Below are 25,867 nucleotides of genomic sequence, written 5' to 3'. Positions count from 1 at the left end.
CTCCGCCACAGCACCGCCAGAAACGCAGGAAGCCACCGCCACCCCACGCCAGGTAACTCTTCTTCCCCCCTATTCTGGTGTTTATTTTTTCCTTCTCTGCATGCAGAACGAATAGCGTTCTGCATGCAGGGGTGGGGGGAAATTAATTCCCCCCGCCCATTTTGTTCCGGGCCAGGCGGGTCCTGGCCCAGTCCTGCCTTCTGGGCCGGATTTGGCCCAGAGGAGAATACCAGTTTGTGGGCCGAGATCGGCCCAATCCATTTTTGGGCCGAAATCGGCCCAACACTTTTTGGACTGAGTCCGGCCCAGTCGGTTGGGCCGGACCAGCCCAGCCCATTTAATATTATATATTATATATATTATATTTTGTATTATTTATATATATATATATATACATGAAAAAATTATAAAAATTCTGCAAAAATTATAAAAAAATATATGTGATTTTGTTGTAATTTTATTACTGTATTTTGATTAATATCGGTTGGTATTTTTATACTGTAAAGATACAAAATCCGGTATTAAAATACCCGGTTTTCATCAAAACATCAAAGATTTTCAAAATAAAAAATGTCTTTTGCTTTCAAAAATTTTCTAAAAATATCTTTGAAAATATTGTTGATTTTTCTGCATTTGTTTTATCAAAGTGGATTAATATTTGGTTGTATTTTTATACCGTAAGGATACAAACCCAGTATTAAAATACCCAATTTGCGTCAAAACGTACAAAAAATACATATTTAAAAAATGTTTTGTTTTAAAATACGGCCTAGTCTCTCCAATATATATATATAAATATTATAACATCATCTTTTTCATATAACAAAGAAAATTTCAAAACAATATATGTATTAGCATGCATTTTGGCTTTAATAACCAGTTTATTCAAGCCATGAGAACTAGGCCAATATTTCAAAAAAATTCTAAAAAATCTTTTGGGCTTTTAGTATAAGGGATTACGAATTTGTACATAAAACGTATTCTTGATATTAAAAATATGTTTTTTTTACATAGACATTAGAACGGTTAGGTTTTACCCGATAAGATAAGGACCTCCTTATTGAGGAGGACTTTTCTTGAACCATGGACGGACCAACAACTAGGAAACACAACGAGACCTTGTATTTTATCAGACAAATAAACAATGCAGCTTACCTTAGGTAGGGCGTATTTGGGGTGCTAATACCTTCCCTTTACGCAACCAGTCCCCGTGCCTGATCTCTGAGACCAGTTATGGTTCCTAGTGACCAAAATATTAGGTGGCGACTCCCACACCATTTTTCACTACTAAGAGACAAAGAACTCCATGTCTCACCATATTTACTAGATATATACCCCCCACCATTACATACGAGGGTGGACGATCGCCGCGACGTCGCACACCCGCGACACTAAGCACATTGAGATCGATTGTCATCTTACTCGTCATCATCTCAAACATGGCACCATTGCTTTGCCTTTTGTTCCTTCTTCCTTGCAGATTGCAGATTTCTTTACCAAGGCGCATTCCATCTCTCGTTTTCGTTTTCTGGTTGGCAAACTCTCGATGCTTGTAGCTGCCGCATCGTGAGTTTGAGGGGAGATGTTAAATAATATTTATGTAGTCTTATTTATTAAGGGTAGAATAGTACTTTCAGTTTGACCTATATATACTTTATTTGTATTTAGGTTAAGACTATGCATTCATAATATACAGATTATTCAGAATTCTAGCCTCCTTTTCTCTATTTGATCTCAATTAATTTAACATACTTGTCATTCAAAATATCCTCACCAGCTGCGCACCGGATATGTGGCTTTGATCTATTCACATGGTTTTCTGCCATGTCAGTATGCAATCCTTATCGTCTTGTAGAGTCTGGGTTTCTTACCCCTTAATTTTTCGATAGAATTTTTGGCCGAAATGATGTCAATAGCCACATCAACTTCTCTTCTTTTTCTAACTTGATTCTTACTTCAGGATGTCACCACTAGCCATCAACTTCTGGAGTTTATTTTCTAACTTTTTTCTTACTTCACGATGTCAATATATAGCCATCAATTCCTGGCACCAGAATTTTCCATGCATAGCTGGTCAAGCCTAGACATTCCGACTTTCTGCTTCCGGCATTAATTAGCCATGGAAAATTCCTCACGCGGAAACGTTCCATACCATAGAGAGAGTGGACTTGAAGGGATGACTTGTCTTAAAATTACAATCCACCCTTTCTCTCTCAATTTTAAAACCATTCGCCCATGTATTGGGCCCAGTTGTAGACTTGTTCTGATTATATAAGGGTGTGTTTGGTATTATGTTTTGAAAATGTTTTTAAATTAGTATATCAAAAATAATTTGAAAATATAAAAAATATTTTAATTTAAAGTAAAAAAATAAAAAAATAAAAAAAAATTATATTTTTTATTTTTTATTTCAAATTAATATGTTTTTTATGTTTTCTTATCATTTTGATGTGTTAATGTCAAATATAATTTTTAAAAATAAAAAAAAATATTATTTTAATGTGTTTTGGAATGAAAAACACTTTGAAAAATAACCACTACCACACTCCCAAACGCGCTCCTAAAATAAATTTCAGGTAATTGCGTTATCCAATTAACTTAAATATCTATTTGGGAAAGTGGTTGTGGTTGCTTTTTAAAGTGCTTTTCACTTGAAAATGCCTCAAAATGATTTTTTTTTATTTTTAAAAAATTATTTTTGATATCAGCGCATCAAAATGATTTGAAAACACTAAAAAAATTTTAATTTAAAGTAAGGAAAAAAATAAAAAAATTTAATTTTTTTCAGAAATGCTTTTGAAACACAAACAAATATAATCTAAGTCAATTATTTTATAAAAATAAAATTATTTAATTTTTTGTTTTAAAATAAATTATTTGATGTTGATCTGATTCAATTTCATTCAGAGTTAGCAAGACTTAGTTAAATTAATGTTTTTTTACTTAAATTTAAATTTACATTTTATTTATAAAAAATCTGATTTAGAAGCTTTTTATATCTGATAACAAACTATTAAACACCTCGAATTCCATAAATCTTAAATTCTAAATAAACAAGAAATTAAATTATTTAAATGAAATACTAATCTAAAAAATATACTGGTTGACTAATTTATTTAATTTAACCAATTGGTTTGTTTTTCAATTAATTCTTCATAAATCTACTTTACTTTCAACAGATTCAAATGGTGCAACAAGAATTACAGGCCCTAATAAACTTTCCAAGTCAGATATGACGAGCCTGATCCTCCACGTGCCTTTATCTTACTGGTGGGTGAAGTAAGAAGAACCGTGTGAGTTGATGGGAGGGATTATGTGTTGTGTGTGTGTCTAATGTCCCTTTTGGTAATTATATCAAGAATTACAGGCCCTAGTAAACGCGTGATAAATGATTTGAGCAAATTAATTTAAGTGATTCTCACTTACAGCAGAGTTACATACCACAACGACTTGTAAGGCTCAGTTGAAAGCATAAAATTGATGAACTGATAAGAGAACATCAGCGAAGGGAAAGTGAAGATTGCAGGTACTCTCTCTCTCTCTTCTCTATTAGTATTATGTTATATTGTGGAATGTAACTCTGCTGTAAGTGAGAATCACTTAAATTAATTCACTGTTAGAAACTAATTATTGATGATCTCATCAACCGATTTTGTTGGTTCAGCATAGAGATTTATCGTATGTACAAATATTTTTCTGAAAGGGCATGGAGGAGTTGATTGCAGGGAAATAACTTGAAAATTGTTTTAAAGAAAAAGTAAGATAATAATATATGAATGCTTCAGCTTATTGGTGTGCTATCGATCTTGAACTATCGACTTGAATCCCGCAACTCCTTCTTTTTTTTGTTCAGATCTTTGAAAAGTCTTATCTTTGCTAGACTCGAAATGGCTGCTGGGAAATATCAAGAATCCTACTCTTCCCGGTTTTCTTATTGTAAATATCAAGTGTTCTTGAGTTTTAGAGGTGAAGACACCCGCAAGAACTTTACCGATCACCTCTACAAGGCCCTGGTTGATGCAGGGATTCACACATTTAGAGATGATGATGAAATTCGGAGAGGAAAGAATATAGAGCTGGAGCTCCAGGAGGCAATACAACAATCAAAAATAGCGATAATCGTGTTCTCCAAAAACTATGCTTGGTCGAGATGGTGCCTCGATGAACTTGTAAAGATCATGGAATGTAAGAGGAATGGTGACTGCATAGTTTTCCCAGTATTCTATCATGTGGATCCATCTGAAGTCAGAAATCAAACTGGGAGCTTCGCTGCAGCATTTGTGGAACATGAAAAGCACTACAAGGAGGAGATGGAGTGGGTGAATGGGTGGAGGATTGCTTTGAAGGAAGTTGCAAATTTAGCTGGAATGGATTTAGGAGATGGGTAAGTTATATCTCTTGATGAAACTATACATAGCATAAGACTAGAATGCTGGTCGTGAACTCTTAATTTCTTTCAGTTAAGTGTACTGATAAGAAAACATCCAAGAAAAAAAAATACTTATGATTTCTTCTTCTTCTTCTTTTTCGATCATGATTTGGTTTTAATAGGTGGTGATAACGCACCTACAAATTTAACTATCAATCATGGACACGCTACCCGATTTAATTTCTTAGCTAATGTTGTTTAGTTCTATCCTTTATAGAGAGGTTACTAATTATCCCACGTTGTATTTTACTTTTTGATGTAGGTACGAGGCACAGTTTGTCCAATCTATTTTGGAGAATGTCTCAAAGAATTTGGATCCAAAAATATTTCATGTCCCCCTTCATTTCATTGGAAGAGGTCCTCTGGTACAATATATCAACTCATGGTTGCAAGATGGAACCCATGGTGCTGCCATTGCTTTACTCTATGGAATTGGTGGAGTTGGAAAGACAGCCATAGCTAAGAGTGTTTTTAACCAGAACTATTATAAATTTGAAGGAAAGAGCTTTCTATCAAATTTTAGGTCAAAGGATATAGTTTGCCTACAGAGGCAACTTCTTTTCGACATCCTAAACAAGACTGTTGAGATAAATGATCCTGATGAAGGAATTCTGAAGATTAAGGATGCATTATGTTGCAGAAGAACTCTTATTGTTCTAGATGATGTGGACAAAAGGGACGAATTCAATAAAATCATTGTCATGCAAAATTGGCTTTGTAAAGGAAGTAAAATCATTGTAACAACCAGAAATAAGGGTCTGTTTTCAGCTAATGATATTCAGTGGATCCGGTACAAAGTTGAACTGCTAGATGATGAAAAATCACTTGAGCTTTTCAGTTGGAATGCCTTTGGACAAGCTAACCCTGTTGATGGTTTTGTGGAAGACTCTTGGAGAATAGTACATTATTGTAATTGACTTCCATTAGCTCTTGGAGTTATTGGCTCTTCATTGTCCGGAAAAGGAAGAGAAATATGGGAAAGCGCATTAAAACAAATGGAAATGATTCCTAATTTTAATGTTCAAAAGGTTCTTCAAATAAGTTACGACTTTCTTGATGGTGATTATCCGAAGAACTTATTCCTTGATGTCGCATGTTTCTTCAATGGAATGGATGTGGATGATGCAGTTAGGATACTGGATGGGCTCGATAAAGGTGCAAGATTTGGGATTGACAATCTCATCGATAGATGTCTTGTTGAAATCAACAGTGATCAAAGGTTGTGGATGCATCAACTAGTAAGAGATATGGGTAGGGAAATTGCTCGTCAAGAATCACCCAATTGTCAAAGAATATGGCATCATGGGGATGCTTTTACAGTATGGAAGGAACTACTGTAAGTAGCTGAATTTTTTTAAATATCTACTTAAATGGTTTGTGGTGCCTTGACATATTCATTGATCTACTTTCCTTTCTCATGTACTTTTAATATTATTATGCAGGATGCTGAAAAATTGCGTGGCCTTACCATTGATATGCATCCATTAATGGAAGATCATTATGCAGAAGTTGTCTGTACTGATTCAATGGTTTGTCGCAAGCGCCGCAGGCTTAACTTCTTTCAACAATGGCTTTCCGATTTTTCTGATAGGGGAAAATTACAAACTGGCCAAACAAGTTTGTTTCCCATCCTCAGCACGGATGCTTTTAGAAAGATGCCAAATGTAAAATTTCTCCAACTAAACTACACTAATTTTCATGGAAGTTTTGAGCACTTTCCCAAGAATTTGATATGGTTATGTTGGCATGGATTGTCTTGGAGCTCCATACCAAATCACATATGCTTGGAGAAGCTGGTGGTTCTTGATCTATCCAGAAGTTGTCTAGTTGATGCTTGGAAAGGCAAACCGGTATGTATCAAGTCTCTCTATAGCTATCTCTCTCGTTTTCAATTGATAACAACTAAATTCATGTATTTTCACAGTTTCTTCCAAAGTTGAAAATTCTTGATCTCCGTCACTCTCGTGATCTCATTAGAACCCCAGACTTCTCGGGTCTCCTAGGCCTTGAAAAGCTAATACTTGAAGACTGCATCCGTTTGGTTCAAATTCACGAATCTATTGGTGATTTACAAAGATTGTTGATCTTAAATCTAAGAAATTGTACAAGTCTTATGGAGCTTCCAAAAAAAATGAGTAGATTGAATTCACTTCAAGAGCTGGTTTTAGATGGTTGCTCAAATCTTAACAGCCTGAATATGGAGTTAGAGCATCATCAGGGGCGCAAGTTGCTTCAAAGTGATGGAATTGTTGCAAGTACATCATTCATTTCATCTCTTCCATTGAAGCTATTCTTTCCCTCTAGGTTTTCAACGCGGAAAATGTTGAGATTTACCTTGTTTTCACTGCCACGCTTCTTGGAGAGTCTAGATTTAAGTGGAACTCCAATTCGTTTTCTTCCAGAAAGCATCAAGGATCTTGGTCTACTCAGACATCTATATTTAAGAAATTGCAAAATGCTTCAGGCACTCCCAAGGTTTCCATCCCTTTTGGATTCGTTAGATGTGTCTTTTTGCTATTCACTGCCAAGATATAAAAATCTAAGCAGTTGGACTGAAAGAGATGGTTGTGCTCACTTAGTCGAGTTCCAAGATGGGATAAAGCAAGAATTAATCCAAAAGTTTGACTCTCACGTGTTCAGAATAATGGAAACGATTAGTGCTCAAATACAGACATCGAGTTTTCAGGTCCTCCCTCACCCATTTTATTGTTTTGGAAATCTACATTTGAATACTTTTCTTTTGCTCATTTTATAGACATTGTTTTGGTGGTACAGATAACATTTATGGATGGCATATTCAACGTTGCCGTATCTGTATTTGATGAAGATGAGATGTTAAGGGGGTTTTATGAGGAGGGAGAAGAGGATAAATGGCTAATTCAGAATGAGTTTGTTGATAACTTTTCATTCAGAATGAGTTTCACCTCCTCCTGCGCACCGGATATTTGGCTTTAATCTGTTCATAAGTTGTGTGACGTCAGCATACCGTGGCTTTAGTAATGTTTATATTGAAATCAGAAACAATACCAGTGGCCAGTCCTTGCGTCGTCAAGTCCTTGTCTTAGATATGCGTTTCGATGATGAGGTTCGTGCAAGCCAATCGCTAAGCCACTGGAAATTAGGGAGCGATGATCCTGCATTTGATAGTGGTGATGACGTGACAATTTCAATGGTTGTCACGTCAGCTAGTCAAATAAGGACCGTTGGTGTACAATGGTTGCATGAAGAGGAAGGAAAGGATGATGATATCCAATCAAAGGATGAAGTTATCAATGCCCACAACAGTAGCGATGATGATGATGATGCAGCACACGTAGCCAAAGTAGAAATAGCTTCTCGTATTTTTAGAAATTATTATTGTGGTTTCCATGGTAATAGAAATTATTATTGGAATTTCACTTATTGGAATTTTGCAAAGAATTATTTCAACCGTAAGGTATACAACCACTAGTCAACCATGGTTTACTTATCACCAACTACTACGGAGATAAAATATGCATACATTAAATGTTCATAGAGTCTCCTTCAATAATGGAGCTCATAGAATGACTTTACACATACCCATATCAAGGGATGGTCCTCGTGATTTCATCCTTACCACTCTGCATAAAACTACTAACTTTACCTCCATATAAATTGGTATGACTTATGACTGTATAAATATGCACGAGCCATCAAGTAAAGGAGTTCAAGAGAAGATCTCAGACTCTCTTCTCCAACCTCTAATCAACTCTTATATCTTCTCAGAAAACACATACAACATAGTCTTTCTTTCTCTAGCATGAGATATTTTATTTATAAATATTTGTAAGGGCTTTCATATTCAAAAATGTAATATGATATTATTTTATTAATTTGTATTTATAATAAGACATATTAAATATCTTATTTTATATGTTAACCTTTTATTGACCAAAATATATGTAAATGTTTATTTTTTTTCATGTTATTTTATCTATTTTATTTCATCTTTTTATGTAAAAAATAAAATAAAAATAACACATGATAAAATTTAATTAGAAATTTTTTTTTGTTTCTATATATACCCTCTCGTAACACGTTTACTTGTAATAAAAAATAAATAAGCATGTTTGACTAAGAGGATTTTATAATTTAAATATATTTTATTTTAATTAAAAATTGAATTGATTTTATTGAATTTTCACAATAAATTAATATAGATATTTTTTTTGTAAAAATAAAATATAATAATCATCAAAATTAGAAATTTAAAAATTAATTTTGATTGAAAATTATCAAATTAAAAAATAGAATTAAAATTCAATAACAAAAGTGGAAATCGTAAAATTTTCTATGAGACTCTTTCTTTTCATAAAAAAACAGTTACTTTGAGATCTTGGTTTGAAAGTCTTGTTATCCTGAATCAAAAGACGCAATCTGTTCATGATTTCGATTAATGATCGATGCAATTGAATCAGTTTTCATACACCAGCACTGCACTGTCACCCATGACCTCAAACATTATGACCCTTTTTTTATCAACATTATGACGATCTTGGAATGTGTTATCATTTCCCTGGTTTGTGACAGCAACAGTTGTTCTAGGAGACGCGAGAGCCACAAAGTTCTAACCACTTGGACTTTTTAATGGTTGGCTGTTGGAGCTATATCATGGCATGCTCTGTTGATTTTCCCAACCCATTCTCCTGATGCAAGATCAAGTGCTAAAAGTATTCCAGGTTTAAATCTTCAAGAAATTGCCGAGTATGTCTGAGGAGAAATAGACCGCAACCTCATCTTGTAGAGCATGACCAACGCCACAGAGCTATGGTTTTGTGTAGACCCTCACAAACCCATCTTTGCTTCTTTTTTAAGAACTGAGTGGAGGAGGCGGTGGGAGTGGCCCGATGGCAGTGATGGAGGTATTAAAAGCTCGACCTGTGTTGTTGCACATACACAAGGTTACCTTCTGTAGAATTTTAAACTTCTGCAATAACAGTCCCATAAGCTCTTTATTATCTGGGTAACCGCATGGCATTCTCTTGCTATAGGCAGGGTTTTTTTGTACAAAAAAAGAATAAGGAGGAATGATGAGAAACAGAAGAGCAAGAAGGGACGAAGATAAAAACAGAGAACATGGGGGAACGAAGGAGAAGACTAAAAAATACAGGGGGTGAGAAGGAACGAATGATGAGAAACAGAACCAGGTAAGGCAAACGAGCCTAACACAGAGACGAAAACGAGAAACACAGAGGAGGGAGCTTCCATTCAACCAGCAGCACCTCACGCCTTCATCACCATCGTCTTCATCCTGAGCAGAAAAACCAGAGAGAAAGCAAAAGGAAAGAAACAGTCAGAGTAAAGAAAGCGAAAGGAGGAACAGATGAAGTGTTACATAAAGCATCAAAAAGTACGAAGTCAACAGATGTTCTGCAAGATTACACTACCTCAAGACTGTCAAGATATCAAAGGCTCTGCTGCTGCCACCTATCAAGAGAATAGAGAATACAATGGTTAGAAAGCTTGTTAATATTATTAGACAGTTAACAAAGTCTATTACTGTTATAAACAAGCTTCTCACCTTTAGTTCATATAAAATGAATGTAACAATGCTGGCAAACATAATAAGTGAATATACACAGAAACATTTTCTTCTTCCTCTGCATTGCAGTATCTCCCTCTAATTCTATTCACTTCTCTGTTCATCTCTGTGACGATTCTTGCTAGCTTATCATGATATCAGAGCTGTAACTGGTCCGATGGGATGTCTTCTTATTGTCAAGAATTATATTGGCGATCGTCTAAATTTTGGTTTGGCTGCTGAGCAAGCAAAATCTGAAGGTTATAAAGTAGAGACTGTAATTGTTGGAGATGACTGTGCTTTACCTCCACCTCGAGGCATAGCTGGACGAAGAGGGTTGACGGGGACTATTCTTGTTCATAAGATTGCTGGAGTTGCAGCTGCTGCTGGCCTTTCTCTTGATGAAGTTGCTGTAAAAGCGAAACGTACTTCTAAAATGGTTCTAATATCTTCCTAATCTCTGTTTCTGGCATTATTATCTTCTTATCCAAACAATTCTTTCATAATAATCGATCTGTCTATTATTTGTTTGATATATTATCAAACTGAAAAAAATAATTCTTCTTCAAATCTTCAACTTTCTGCAAGATTCTTCCTTCTCAATCTTCGATTCTCTTCTTTTCTATCTCTTGCACTCTAAAAATGGTGACTACTTCTCAACTTCAAAGCTTCTAATATCTTGCTAATCTCTGTTTCTGGCATTATTATCGCCTTATTAAACCAATTCTTTCATAATAATCAATCTGTCTATCATCTGTTTGATATATTGTCAAACTGAAAAAATTCTTCTTCAACTCTCTTCTCAAATCTATGATTCTCTTCATCTCTGTCTCTTGAACTCTAAAAATGGTGACTACTTCTCAACTTCAAATTGTTCAATCTCCTATTACCTGTTTACTTCCTACGGTTTCAATAGTTGTAACAGTCAAGCTGGATGACACAAATTATCTCATATGGAATTTTCAAATGCAAATTCTACTTGAGAGTCATGGTATTTTAGGATTTGTTGATGGATCAAGAAAGTGTTCAAATCAGTTTGATGCAGATTCTAAACTTGAAGGTGTTGAAACTGATGATCATTAGAAGATCAAAGATGCTTGAGACCATCTTTCTGCAGCAGGGGTTTACTTTGAAGATGATGATATTGTAACTAAAGGTCTTTTCACTCCTTTATTTCGGCGTCACTATTCCAATCTTATGCTTGGTTCCTCCAAGCCTGCGATTGAGGGGGAATGTCAAGATATCAAAGGCTCTGCTGTTGCCACTTGTTAAGAGAATAGAGAATACAATGGTTAGAAAGTTTGCTAATATTGTTAGACAGTTAACAAAGTCTGTTACTGTTCATTAGATTACGTAAACAAGCTTCTCACCTTTAGTTCATATAAAATGAATGTAACAGTGATGGCAAACATAATAAGTGAATATACATAGAAACATTTTCTTCTTCCTCTGCATTGCAGTATCTCCCTCTAATTCCATTCACTTCTCTCTGCATTGCAGTATCTCCTTCTAATTCTATTCACTTCTTTGTTCATCTCTGTGATGCATTGCAGTATCTCCCTCTAATTTTATTCACTTCTGTTCATCTCTGTGACGATTCTTACTAGCTTATCAAAGACAACTAAAGTAACATCCAGAATCGGAGCTCTGCAAATTAATGAAAATTATCAATGACGACATTACCATCCTCATTTGTTGTTCTCTCCAGCAGATCATCATCCCCTTGTTGATGCTCACCATTTTCCAAGACTGTGAACTCCGCAAACCTATTTGTTGTTTTCTCTTAAACAACTAAAAAACGCTCGAGTTCTCTTCTAATTTTCCGATGAACCAAGTCAACAGGAAACCTCACATACTCTTTTGACAACAGAATCCTATTACTATCACACCATGGAACCTCCATTCTTATAGAACCCCCACTCAACAAACCTCTTGTCATCAGCACATGTAAGACACCAAACATTGTGTGTTATTGAATAACCATGGCTAAAAGAGATTGCAGAACAAGACATAGTTGTGTAGGAGGGGATGATAAGGTTTCCCTTAGAAAAAATACATTAAGGAATTAATATGATGTTTCTATATACTTTAGTTGTTGTTATTGGAAATCCTAGTGGTAGGATCAATGATGGGGTAACCCAGATAAAAGTTGTGTTCAAGATTTAGGATGAGATAACTAAGATAAAAGTATTGTATTAGGGATCTATAATGAGGTGACTTGTATAAAAATATTGTGTTACACAAAGGATATTCATGGAGGATGATTGTTGACCGAGGTTTGAACACAAAGATAAGTTTTTGCAACCGCGAAAGACTGATGCCTAAAAAGCTTTCAATTAAAGACTTCATAAAAATAAATACAAGGACTATAACATTTTTTCTAAAACATCAGGGACCAAAATATACACCAAATGAAATATTATGTTATAGAAGCATGACGCGTGTTGATTTTTAAAAGCTCTAATGAAGCTAGCCAATGAAAGGATGTGGTGACAACAAAGATGCAATATACATGGATGATATTAAAATAAAAATAGTAGAAATTCTTTTAAATACAAAACAACGATTAGATGAATGTTGAGAAACAGTAAACCCTAGCTAGACTGACTATTGTATTTATAATATTTTATTGCGGTCTCCATGGCTAGGATTATTTAGATTTTGAATAATAATAATAATAATAATACAAGGCACAAATCCACTTAAACTAAGTCTCATTGCTTCATCTTACAAGCATCGATCGATAGCACTTGATTGTGATTGAAGCAGCTCAATATTCGTTGAAAAAAGGGTGAGAGAAGCATCTAATAATCAAAATCAAAGTAGAATTCATGTATTTTGTCATGCAATTGATCAAAGCAACCAACGAGCCAATAATTGTGTATTTTCTTAAGTTTTTTCATATCATATTTTCTTACTTGACATTACTAAATTATGATTATACATGACTTCTTATGTAAGCACTAATTAATAAAGCCAATGTTTCCACCTAAACTGGATTTTATACCGACCAAAGTGACTATAACTAGAAGTAGTTTTTTTTGTTTTAAATTAATATTTTTTGGTAGTTTTATTAGATTATTTTAATGAATTGATATTAAAAATAATTTTTAAAAAATAAAAAAATATATTATTTTAATACATTTCTGAGTGAAAGCACTTTGAAAAGCAATTGCAATCATATTTCCAAACAGGTTAATCTGAGTTATTTAAAAACAATAATATTTTATAGTAAAAAATTAATTTTCTTAAAAAATCAATATGCTAAGAGTCTGATTTTATTCCAGATAACAAGACTATGGGCAGATCTAGATTTTTTAGCAAGTGAAACTAAGTTATTTATTACATTTTTCTTTGGCCTGGAGAGGTCCAAATCCTTAGTCTACTATATTAATACATCAAATCCGTCTGAATTTATAACTAATTGTAGAACTGGTCCCTAATTTTTTGAAAGGGAAAGAAATTAAATGAGAAAAGAATTGTATCATCAAAATTAGAAATTTAAAAATTAATTTTGATTGAAAATTATCAAATTAAAAAATAGAATTAAAATTCAATAACAAAAGTGGAAATCGTAAAATTTTCTATGAGACTCTTTCTTTTCATAAAAAAACAGTTACTTTGAGATCTTGGTTTGAAAGTCTCTTTATCCTGAATCAAAAGACGCAATATGTTCATGATTTCGATTAATGATCGATGCAATTGAATCAGTTTTCATATACCAGCACTGCACTGTCACCCATGACCTCAAACATTATGACCCTTTTTTTTATCAACATTATGAGGATCTTGGAATATGTTTTCATTTCCCTGGTTTTTGACAGCAACAGTTGTTCTAGGAGACGTGAAAGCCACAAAGTTCTAACCACTTGGACTTTTTAATGGTTGGCTGTTGGAGCTATATCATGGCATGCTCTGTTGATTTTCCCAACCCATTCTCCTGATGCAAGATCGAGTGCTAAAAGTATTCAAAGTTTAAATCTTCAAGAAATTGCCGAGTATGTCTGGGGAGAAATAGACCGCAACCTCATCTTGTAGAGCATGACCAACGCCACAGTGCTGTGGTTTTGTGTAGACCCTCGCAAACCCCATCTTTGCTTCTTTTTTAAGAACTGAGTGGAGGAGGCGGTGGGAGTGGCCCGATGGCAGTGATGGAGGTATTAAAAGCTCGACCTGTGTTGTTGCACATACACAAGGTTACCTTCTGTAGAATTTCAAACTTCTGCAATAACAGTCCCATAAGCTCTTTATTATCTGGGTAACCGCATGGCATTCTCTGGCTATAGGGAGGGTTTTTTTAAATAAAAACAAAACAAAAAAAAAAAAAGAATAAGGAGGGGGATCGAAGAGCAAGAACAGAGCAAACACAGTACAGGAAGGGAAGAGAGGCAGAAGGGACGAAGATAAAAACAGAAAACAGGGAGGAACGAAGAGAAAGAAAATAAACGGAGAACAGGGGGGAACGAAGGAGAAGACAAAAATACAGGGGGTGAGAAGGAACGAATGATGAGAAACAGAACCAGGGAAGGCAAACGAGCCTAACACAGAGACGAAAACGATAAAACACAGAGGAGGGAGCTTCCATTCAAGCAGCAGCACCTCACGCCTTCATCACCATCGTCTTCATCCTGAGCAGAAAAACCAGAGAGAAAGCAGAAGGAAAGAAACAGTCAGAGTAAAGAAAGCGAAAGGAGGAACAGAGGAAGTATTACATAAAGCATCAAAAAGTACAAAGTCAACAGATGTTCTGCAAGATGACACTACCTCAAGACAACTAAAGTAACATCCAGAATCACAGCTCTGCAAATTAATGAAAATTATCAATGAGGACATTACCATCCCCATTTGCTGTTCTCTCCAGCTGATCATCATCCCCTTGTTGCTGCTCACCATTTTCCAAGACTGTGAACTCCACAAACCCATTTGCTGTTTTCTCTTAAACAACTAAAAAACGCTCGAGTTCTCTTCCAATTTTCCGATGAGCCAAGTCAACGGGAAACCTCACATACTCTTTTGACAACAGAATCCTATTACTATCACACCATGGAACCTCCATTCTTATAGAACCCCCACTCAATAAACCTCTTGCCATCAGCACTTGTAATCCCTGATTCCCTAAACCCACACTTTATAGCCAAAGACACAAAACATTGTGCAGCTTCAATGTCCCTCCACTCCACAGGAAAACAAAAATAAAAGATGCTTTTTTCCCTTTTTTTTTTCCTTGACTACCGGAAAAAAAGGAAAGATTTCTACATTATTCAATTTTTGGTTTTAATATGTGGTGATAACATTGCTACAAAAGTACCGATCAATCATTGACTCACAGCCTGGTTTAATTTCTTTTTTCCATGATACTAAGATTTTGAAACTTTACGGAGAGACTACTAATTATCATACATTACATTTTTCTTTCTGATGCAGGAATGAGGCACAGCTTGTCCAATCTATCGTGGAGAAGGTCTCAAAGAATCTGGATCGTAAAATATTTCATGTCCCCCTTCATTTCATTGGAAGAGATCATCTGGTAAAATATATCCACTCATGGTTGCAAGATGGCACCCATGGTGCTGCTATTGCTATACTCTATGGGATTGTTGGAGTTGGGAATGTAAGGTTTTGTAAACCAATAATTATCAACCACACCTTGCACATGGCGTTGGAATATTATTATATAGGAAAATGTTTACAACAGAAGGTGAGAGTAATAAGGAAGTAGCTGTTACAGGATATACACTATACTATAATTAGGATTAATCAGTTCCTAGATAGACGTATATAATTAACTGTAATACAATCAAATGGCATGATCTTCTCCTGAATGCTTGGAAAGATTTTCTCCAGAAGATGGGATTGTGTTAGCGTCAATACTCCCCCGCAAGTCAAGCGTGGTAGGGAACACGCGATGCTTGGACCTGAAGAGCAGAAACAAGGATCTGGATGGACTTTTGGTAAAGATGTCTGCAATTTGTAAGGGGGACGACACATGCTGAATCTTTAATATACCTTTGCAAACTAATTCACGAACAAAATGAATATCAATATTAATATGGCGAGATCGTTTGTGAGCAACAGGATTCCTGGCCATAAAAATGGCACTAGCATTGTCACACAGGAGGGTTGGTTTGTCCGAGGGCTGAAGATGTAAGTCATGAAGAATATTTAATAGCCATTGGACTTCAGCTGCAGTGAGTGCTAAGGCTCTATATTCAGATTCTGCAGAAGAGTGAGATACTGTGGATTGCTTTTTAGATGTCCAGGAAACAAGATTGTCACCTAAGAAGATGGCATAGCCTGATGTTGATCGACTGGTATCTGGGCAACCTGCCCAGTCGGCATCTGAAAAAGCTGAAATGGTGAAGCTGTTGGATGGTGTAATCTTGAGACCAAAATGCAGAGTACCTTTAACATATCTGAGGATGCGTTTGACAGCCTGGAAGTGATGTTCATGTGGATTATGCATAAATTGACTGACAGAGTTCACGGCATGTGTAATATCAGGCCTTGTAATGGTTAGATACTGAAGTGCACCAACCAGAGAACGATAGGTAGTGGGAGAATGAAATGGAGTGCCATCAGTAGATAAATGTTGAGAGACAATCATCGGAGTGGCAACTGGTTTAGAATCAAGCAGATCAGCGCGAAGAAGAAGATCTCTTGTATACTTGAGTTGACTTAGAAATATTCTTGTGGCAGAGTGAGTGAATTCCAAACCCAAGAAATAATTCAAGGCGTCAAGATCTGTCATGGAGAACTCATGATGTAATTTGCGAATGAAGGAATCAATGAGAGATATATTGCTGCCTGTGATGATAATGTCATCAACGTATAAGAGCAAGTAAATAGTGTCAAGGGCTGATGAATAGACAAATAAGCTGGAATCAGCCTGACTGCTAGTGAAACCAACAGTGAGCAGGAAATGGCTAAATCGATGGAACCATGCTCGTGGTGCTTGCTTCAAGCCATACAACGCCTTTTTAAGACGACAAACATGTGTTGGATAAGAGGGATCAACATAACCCGGTGGTTGTTCCATGTAAACTTGTTCTTGTAAAAGGCCATGCAAGAAAGCATTCTTGACGTCCAGCTGACGCATTGTCCAGCCACGAGAGACTGCAATGGAGAGAACAATACGAATAGTTGAGGCTCGAACAACTGGACTAAAAGTGTCATTAAAATCAAGACCATAGAGTTGAGTATAGCCTTTGGCAACAAGGTGTGCCTTGAGCCTATCAATGGAACCATCCAAATGATACTTGGTGCAGAAAACCCATTTGGATCCAACCACATTTGTAGCAGCAGGTCGTGGAACCAATTCCCATGTTTGATTCAGCTTCAGAGCTTTAATTTCCTCATCCATGGCAGCAAGCCATTCAGGAGACTTGGCAGCACTTTTGAAACCTTTTGGTTCCTTCATAACCAGAAGAGAGAAAATTAAAGGAGAAGATGGGACCTGACATATATAACTGTAATGTTTGGATTTGGAGATGCCTGCTTTGCCTCGAGTGAGCATGGGATGAGAATTCTGTGGTGGAATTGATGCAATTGGAAGTACTGGAGGTTGCACTTCCTGAGGAGCAGGAACAGATGGTACTAAGGATGAGGGGCTATGAGGTGAAGACAAGTCCAAGGCACATTTCTTGCATGGCATGGACGAGGTCACTGGTGATGGAGATGGAGGCCCTGTAGAGGAATTAGTGACAGCTATAGCAGGAAGGAATGGGATAGGATCATGAAAAGCAACATAATCTGAGATGGCAGAGGAGTGTTGCATGTTAGAAGAGGAAAATGGAAATACAGTTTCATCAAAACGAGCATGTCTAGTGATAAAGACTCGATGAGAAACAAGATCAAGACACCGAAATCCTTTGTATGAAGTGTGATAACCAAGAAAGATGCAAGGAAGACTTCTTGGTTCAAACTTATGCTTGGTATAAGCACGCAGGTTTGGAAAACATAAACAACCAAAGATGCGAAAGGTAGTGTAAAGAGGAGACTTACCATACAGAATTTCAAAAGGAGATTTCCCACTCAAGACTGGTGTTGACAAGCGATTAATGGTGAAAACAGCGGTACTGAAGGCTTCAACCCAGAAATGAAGAGGAACAGCAGAATGAAACATCATTGTGAAGCCTGTTTCGGTGAGATGCCTATGTTTCCTTTCGGCCCTACCATTTTGAGATGGTGTATAGGGACATGAGAATTGATGATGAATGCCACACTTAGTAAAGTGGGTCTGCAGATTTTTACCGATGAATTCCCCTCCCCCATCACTTTGGAAAATTTTAATTTTTGTAGAGAATTGATTTTCAACTAAGGATTGGAAGTTAAGGAACGTGGGGTAAAAATCACTTTTGTGCTTTAATGGATAGAACCAAGTATAACGGGAGTGATCATCTATAAAAATAACATAGTATTGGTAGCCTGAGATGGATTTAATGGGAGCTGGTCCCCAAATATCACAGTGTATAAGACCAAGAATGTCATTGGAACGACTGTCATTTGTTGAAAATGGTAATGCATGGCTTTTAGCCTTTTGACAGCTAATGCAGAGAGGTGGATTTGGCAATAGAGAAGAGAGGGACAGTGAACCTTGTTTATTAAGAATTGAAATTATTGAAGAGGAGACATGTCCTAAACGTGCATGCCAAACTGTAAAAGAATTACAAAGACTGGATTTATGGATGACAGTAGAAAATGCTTGGTGTCCACGCTTCAGTACATAAAGGCCATCAACATGCTTGCCGCTTGCCACCACCTTTTGAGTGTGAAGATTCTGGATGATGAAATCAGTGTCAGTAAAAGAGACAGAGAAAGGATAGTCATGGGTGAGTTTACTGACAGAGAGCAAGTTTTTAGTCAAGTTTGGAACAACAAGAACATCATTTAATTGAAGATGGGGAGTGGGAGAACAGGAACCAGTGTAGGTGATTGGAAGAGAAGAGCCATTACCAACAATAACTTTGTCCTTACCAGCGTAAGGTTCCATTTGATCAAGTTGAGATGCATCAGCTGTCATGTGTGCTGATGCACCCGTATCTGTGTACCAATCTGCAGGTTCATCATGAATGGTGCAATGAGCAAGGGCTTCAGCAATATTGGCATCAGGTTTGATATATTTGTTCTCATCAGTTTTGATATATCTGCGATGACAATTTGTTGCGTAATGACCTTCCTCACGGCAGATTTGGCATCTAGGAGGTCGTTTAGGCTGCTGCTTGTGACGATAGCCTCCCTTTGATGGCCCTCCTTTATATTTGTGTTGGTAGTTGGTGGAATTTCCAAATCTGGTTGAGGATGCAGGGGAAAAATTTGCAACATAGGCAGGGACCCCTGTGTTATGATCAATGGACTTTGAAAAAAGATCAAAGCTTTCTGCTTTGGGAACAATATCTGTAAAGCTGGGAATAGGGGTTAAAGAGAGTTGAGTGATGGAGAAGGTTGAAAACTCATGGCCTAAACCACGTAGATACCAATGCACCTTATCAGTATCTTCAACTGGATGTCCCATTGCTGATAATTGATCACAATGAGCTTTAAAAATTCGAGAATATTCAGAGATGCTACGAGAGCCACGCCTCATGAGATGAAGCTCATCCTTAATTTGGAGCTCACGGGCTTTAGACTTTTGGCTGAATGTGGTTTCAAGAGAGTTCCAGACATCTATTGAAGTTGTAAAGCCGATAGTAATAGAAAGAGCTTCTTCTGTGAGAGAAGAAAGCAGAAGGCTCATGACGAGCTGATCCAATTGTTTCCACATATTGTGAGCTGCAGGCTCAGTGGCAGCAGATGGCATTGGTGTTGAGCCATCAATTTGGCCATACAGTTTTTGACACTGCAATAAAGGGACCACTTGACTGCGCCAGAGAAGGAAATTGGTGGAGGATAATTTGATAGTAACCATGTGAACCATGGTGTTGAAGGAGAGAGTAAAAGAAGAATTTTCTAAGGCCATAGGATCTGATGGATGTTAATCTTACAGCTCTGATACCATGTAAGGTTTTGTAAACCAATAATTATCAACCACACTGTTGTAACCCATTTTTGGATCCCCACAAAAATAAAAAAATAAAAAGAAAAAAACCAAAATAGTGTAGACAACGTTCCTCCCATGTGCATGCCGCTGCCCGAGACCCTCAGGAGTGGGGAGCAGCGCAGGCGTGGAAGCAGTGCAGGCTGCCCTGGCTTGGTGTCCCCTGCTCCCCATGCGCACGCTGCTGCCCCGCTCCACTTGTGCCTATGAATACCGCTCACAATTAATTTAGGGAGAGGAGAGTTTTTTTTGAAAAGGGGAGAGAGGGCTGGAAAACTAAAGGAGGGGGAAAGTTTTGAACGAAAGGGATGGCAGTTAAAGGAGGAAAACAGAGGGGAAGAGAAGGACGGTAACCTCTCTCTCTGCTCTCTCCCTCCACAGTTTGGAAGCACACCGCCACTTTCCTGACCACCGTGAGGCATCGTCGGCTTCCTCCCAACACCACCAGATTCTCCCCCACGATCCAGCAGCTTCTCTTAAGACCAGCCTTCCCCGAACTCCACAGCAGCAGCAACCATTTTCTTCTCAGCAGAGCCAAGACGGGAAGCACGGGGAAGAAGACCAGAGACCAAATGGATGAGGAAGAACACAACAGGGACGAGCAGAAGGAGAGAAGATAAACAGAAGAAATCACAGAAGGACCAGCCAGCAGCCGCAGCGCCATCGTCAGCTCATCATCTCCTTCAGCCCAGCAGCCATACTAGGAGGAAGAGCAGCCGCAGCAACGCCAGGAGGAAGAGCAGCTAGCAGCACCACCTGTGCTGAACCATGGCCAGCACCAACAGCAACCTGGAACGAGCCAAGCCACTCGCCCAGCTGTAACCTCCTCCGCAGCCATATCCCTCCTCAGCTGCAGTAGCAGAACCAGCCGAAGCTGCACCTTGCCTCAACCGCAGTAGCAGAATCAGCAGAAGCCCTCCTTCCCTTCCAGCAACACGAGAACATAGCGAGTTTTTCTCCTTCATCTTTTCGTTACTGTGAGAAAGGAAAACAGAACGGAGGAGAGGGAGAGAAGAGAAACGGAAGCAAAACAAAGACGCAAGAGAGCAGAAGGCGAGCGAAGACAGTGAGGACTGAAGAAAACCGGTTTCGCCAGCAGACCAGAAGCAGGTATTAGGCAAAGCAGCAGCCAACAGGAAAACGAAGAAAAAGCAAGAGAATACAGAGGGAAGAACATCCATTCCGCAAAGCAGCCACAGCAACACCACCAACCGCACCAGCAGCTGCACAAACGAGGAGGAAGGGCAGCCGCAACAACACCACCAACCGCACCAGCTCATCATCTCTTTCGGTCTTTGCTTTCATTTTCTTGCATATAAAACCTGCAGAAACAGGGAAGAAGAAGTGCAGAAAACTAGAAGAAAGAGAGAGGACCAAAGATTGTAGAGGAGGAAACTCAGAAGAAGAACGCCAACAGAGAATAAAGGGGGGAAAGCTGAAGCGGACGGCAGCACTGATCGACCAGCCAGCAAGCCTTCACCACCGTTATCCTTTCGTTCCCAGGTCTGTTCTCTTCACCTCCCGCACCGTGAGCTTGCTTTGTGTTTGCACTGTTCAAGTGAAATTTAATTCACTTGAACAGTAACGTGGTCTTTTGCATGCAGTTTGCTTTGTTAACGTGAGAAAACAATAATTACCCGGTTACTGTGCATGTGCACAGTAACTGTAAAATTAATTAACATGTTACTATGCAGATGAATAGTAACCAGTCATGTGGTTTGGCGGGGCTGAGTCCAGCCCTGTATAAAGTAGGCCCATTTTATTTTTGGGCTGATTTCGGCCCATTTTCCTTTTGGGCCGGGTCTGGCCCATTCAAAAAGTTTTCTTCAAAGATGTATTTAAAAAATCTGTGATTTTCTGCAAGGTTGTATTTTTGTACTATAAAGATACAAGTCCGGTATGAAAATACCCGGTTTTCGTCGAGACATCAAAAAAAAAATATAAAATGAAAAATGTTTTGTTTTCCTGCATACGGCCAATACCCTAACATTGTTTTTACGTTTTTTGTATATAAAAAAACAAATATTTGAAGTTTTGAAAATGTGTTTTCGCATGGATTTCTTAAACACAACAAAAATCATTTTTCTTGCATTTCTGGATTTTGCAACATGTTTGTAAAACTCCAAAGGGTATTGGCCAATATTCCAAAAAATATAAAAATCTTATTTTGGGGGAATTCATCTATTATTCACCTCTAATGTTTGGATAAAGAAATCCTTAAAGGACGAATATCCAAAATATTATTGGGAATAATTTGTTATTATTCACTGTTAATATTTGGATAAAGAAACCCGGAGTGGTAAATATCAAAATAATTTTCTAGGAATAATAAATCCGCACAAATCCTTGAAAGAAGCCTTGATTATAATCGAGGACATTTCAATTTTTTTACTCCACGGTTTACGAGACAAAAAAATAGGTTTTTAAAGCACCCTAGATTTCGTTCATCAGAGCAGACTTATCCTAGGAAACTGATGGGATTAGAGAACATCAACACCATAACAATTATAAGGCAAATCAAACACCAAGCAGCTTACCTTAGGTAGGGCGTACTAGGGGTGCTAAAACCTTCCCTTTACGCAACCAGTCCCTTGCCTTAGAATCTCTGAAAGACCAGTTAGGTTTCCTAGTGACTATAATACTAGGTGGCGACTCCCTTTTTCACAACAGAAAGACCCCAATATCAATCCCCGCTACGAAGGAAGTGTCGCCGCGACGTCGAGCTCTCGGGAGGGTGCGACACACACCTTGCACATGGCGTTGGAATATTATTATATAGGAAAATGTTTACAACAGAAGGTGAGAGTAATAAGGAAGTAGCTGTTACAGGATATACACTATACTATAATTAGGATTAATCAGTTCCTAGATAGACGTATATAATTAACTGTAATACAATCAAATGGCATGATCTTCTCCTGAATGCTTGGAAAGATTTTCTCCAGAAGATGGGATTGTGTTAGCGTCAATAGGGAAGACAGCCATAGCAAAGACTGTTTATAACCAGAACTTTCATAAATTTGAAGGCAGGAGCTTTCTATCAAATGTTGGAGAAAGGTCAAAAGAATCCAATGGTGTAGTTTGTGTTGGTGGGAGAAACCACTGGTGGTGGCTTTGAAACACTCGGAGAGGATAAAACACATAGTTTTATTTCAAGAACAAAAGCTTACAAACAATTAACACAAAAGCTTAATACAATACACGCCCTCTCTCTTTCTCTCTAGTGTTTCTCTCTATTCTCTCCACACATAATAACATAAGCTTAGCTAGCTATTTATACACAAATTCAAAACAAGATAATTCAACCTTCAAGTGTGAAGGCGGCTGTGGACGGTGGTGTGAAGGCGGCTGGCGGCATGCAGCTGGTGGCTGGCGGCTGGTCGGTGGCAGCTGGTGGTTGCCTTCCTTGACCATCTAGATTGAGTTTAATATTCAACAAATCTCCCCTTTAAACTCAATCGAGGGATGTCATGCCAAGTATGAACTTTAATCGGATAAATACTTCTCCTTTTAATGGCTTTGTGAAGATGTCAGCAACTTGATCATTTGTGTTGCAAGATATCAGTTGGACTTCTTCATTCTTCACATGTTCCCGGATAAAGTGATGACGTGTATCAATGTGTTTGCTCCTCTCATGATACACTGGGTTCTTTGCCAATGCGATTGCTGATCGATTGTCAATATAAATCCCCGTAGGATTTTCTTGAGGAAATCCCAAAAACTTCAGCATATTCCTTAACCATATTGAGTGGCATACGGCTGAGTTGGCAGCAACATACTCAGCTTCACAGCTTGATAATGTTACAATCGATTGCTTCTTGGATGACCATGTGAAAGATGTGTCTCCCATGAAAAAGACAAACCCTGTTGTGCTTTTCCTTTCATCCAAATCTCTACCCCAATCACTATCCGAGTAGCCTACAAGATTAAAGTCTTTACTTGAGGTATAAAACATACCTTCATTCATTGTGCCTTTGATGTAGCGAAGAATTCTCTTGGCTGCATTCAAATGAGACTGGTCTGGCGTCTCCATGTATCTGCTGACGAGTCCGACTCCGTAGAGTATATCCGGTCTGGTACATGTCAAGTACCTTAAGCTTCCTACTAAGCTTTTGAAGTAAGTTGGATCAACATTTCCAACCTTACTCTTCCTCAATTCCACTCCATTCTCAACTGGAGTTGATACCGGATTGCAGCTTTCCATCTTGAACCTTTTTAGAATATCTTTGGCGTAACCGCTTTGGGATACAAAAATCCCTTCTTCTTTCTGCGTTACTTCCAAGCCAAGAAAATGTGACATTAGACCAATGTCAGTCATCTCAAACTCATGTACCATGTTTTGTTTGAAGTCGTCAAACATGGTAGGGTTGTTGCCGGTGAATATCAAATCATCAACATACAGGCACGCAAATAAGATGCTGCCATTTGCTCCTTTCTTCACATATATGGCGTGTTCATATGGACATTTCTCAAATCCATTATCTTGAAAATACCTGTCAATTCTGGTATTCCAAGCACGCGGAGCTTGCTTCAAACCGTAGAGAGCTTTCTTCAACTTGTATACTTTGCCTTTATTTTCAGCTTCAATGTATCCAAGTGATTGTTCAACATAGATCTCTTCTTCTAGGAAGCCATTCAGAAATGCTGACTTCACATCGAGTTGATAGATCTTCCATCTATGTTGTGCAGCTAGTGAGATCATCAGTCTGATTGTCTCTAGCCGGGCTACTGGAGCAAATACTTCTCCATAGTCAATGCCTTCTCTCTGTTTGTAGCCTTTAGCCACTAATCTGGCTTTGTATCTTTGCACTTCTCCTTTTGCATTTGTCTTTGTCTTGTAAACCCATTTGACACCTATTGCTTTCTTGTTTTCTGGTAGATAAGTCAGCTTCCAGGTATCATTCTTCTCAATGGCATGTATTTCTTCATCCATTGCTTTAATCCATTTCTCTTCTGTGACAGCTTCATTGAAGCTTAATGGGTCACTATCTGCAAAGAAACAAAACAAATTTGTATCTTTCATTACTTGAGTGGCATCGTACAGCTCTTCAAGATTTCTCATCCTTCTTGGTTCTTCTGATGAGGATGCTGATGGTGGTGTTGATGATGATGCTCCTGGTGTGTTCCTCCTGTTGAATACAGGGAATCTGTGTACCGGACTTTGTGGTTCAGCTGCTGGTACAATCGGTTCTTCAACAAGTACTGTTGGTACTTCTTCACCTTCAAGGATCAAATCCATATTGATCCATCTGACTGCTTCTTTATCATCAGTCCATTCCCAAGATTTATCTTCTTCAAAGATAACATCTCTACTCATGATTACTTTCTTCGTGATGGGATTATACAGCTTGTATCCCATCCTTCTTTCACCATATCCGACAAAGATGAATTTCTTGCTTTTATCATCGAGCTTTCTCCTTCTTGCATCTGGGATCTTTGCATATGCCACACAACCAAAGACTCGTAGATGAGTAACACTTGGTTTGTGACCACTCCATGCTTCTTCTGGAGTGACAGCTTGCAAACTTCTGGTTGGGCAGCGATTCAGTAGATACACTGCACATGATACAGCTTCAGCCCAGTATTGCTTGGGCAACTTCTTTGCTTTGAGCAGACTTCTTGCCATGTCAAGAATCGTGCGATTCTTCCTTTCAGCTACACCATTCAGCTGTGGTGTATAAGCTGGTGTTGTCTGATGTCTGATGCCTTGTTGTGTACAATAGGCTTCAAAGTCATTTGCTGTATATTCTCCACCTTGATCAGATCTCACGGTTCTGATCATGTAGCCACTTTGCTTCTCCACAATTGCTTTAAAATCTTTAAAACAATTGAATACTTCTGACTTCCTCTTCAGAAAGTATAT

The 25,867-nt window shown here is 37.8% G+C and overlaps 2 protein-coding genes across 2 annotated transcripts in view; both read left to right on the top strand.

Moving 5' to 3' along the window:
- Window positions 1-25,867, top strand: part of LOC7484319 (disease resistance protein RPV1) — a 124,711-nt gene that overhangs the window by 60,687 nt on the left and 38,157 nt on the right. The window contains exons 2-3 of the mRNA XM_052454041.1: window positions 3,713-3,757; window positions 3,854-4,384. Coding sequence (XP_052310001.1) covers window positions 3,888-4,384 — 497 coding nt within the window. The 5' untranslated portion in view covers window positions 3,713-3,757; window positions 3,854-3,887. The remainder of the gene's footprint in view (window positions 1-3,712; window positions 3,758-3,853; window positions 4,385-25,867) is intronic.
- Window positions 3,480-25,867, top strand: part of LOC18102882 (disease resistance protein RPV1) — a 202,412-nt gene continuing 180,024 nt past the window's right edge. The window contains exon 1 of the mRNA XM_052454039.1: window positions 3,480-3,526. The gene's annotated coding sequence lies outside the window, so the exon portion shown is untranslated. The remainder of the gene's footprint in view (window positions 3,527-25,867) is intronic.

The sequence above is a fragment of the Populus trichocarpa genome, chromosome 6 (genome assembly GCF_000002775.5).
Source record: "Populus trichocarpa isolate Nisqually-1 chromosome 6, P.trichocarpa_v4.1, whole genome shotgun sequence".
NCBI classification, from domain to species: domain Eukaryota; kingdom Viridiplantae; phylum Streptophyta; class Magnoliopsida; order Malpighiales; family Salicaceae; genus Populus; species Populus trichocarpa.
This window is presented reverse-complemented; position numbering and strand designations above follow the sequence as displayed.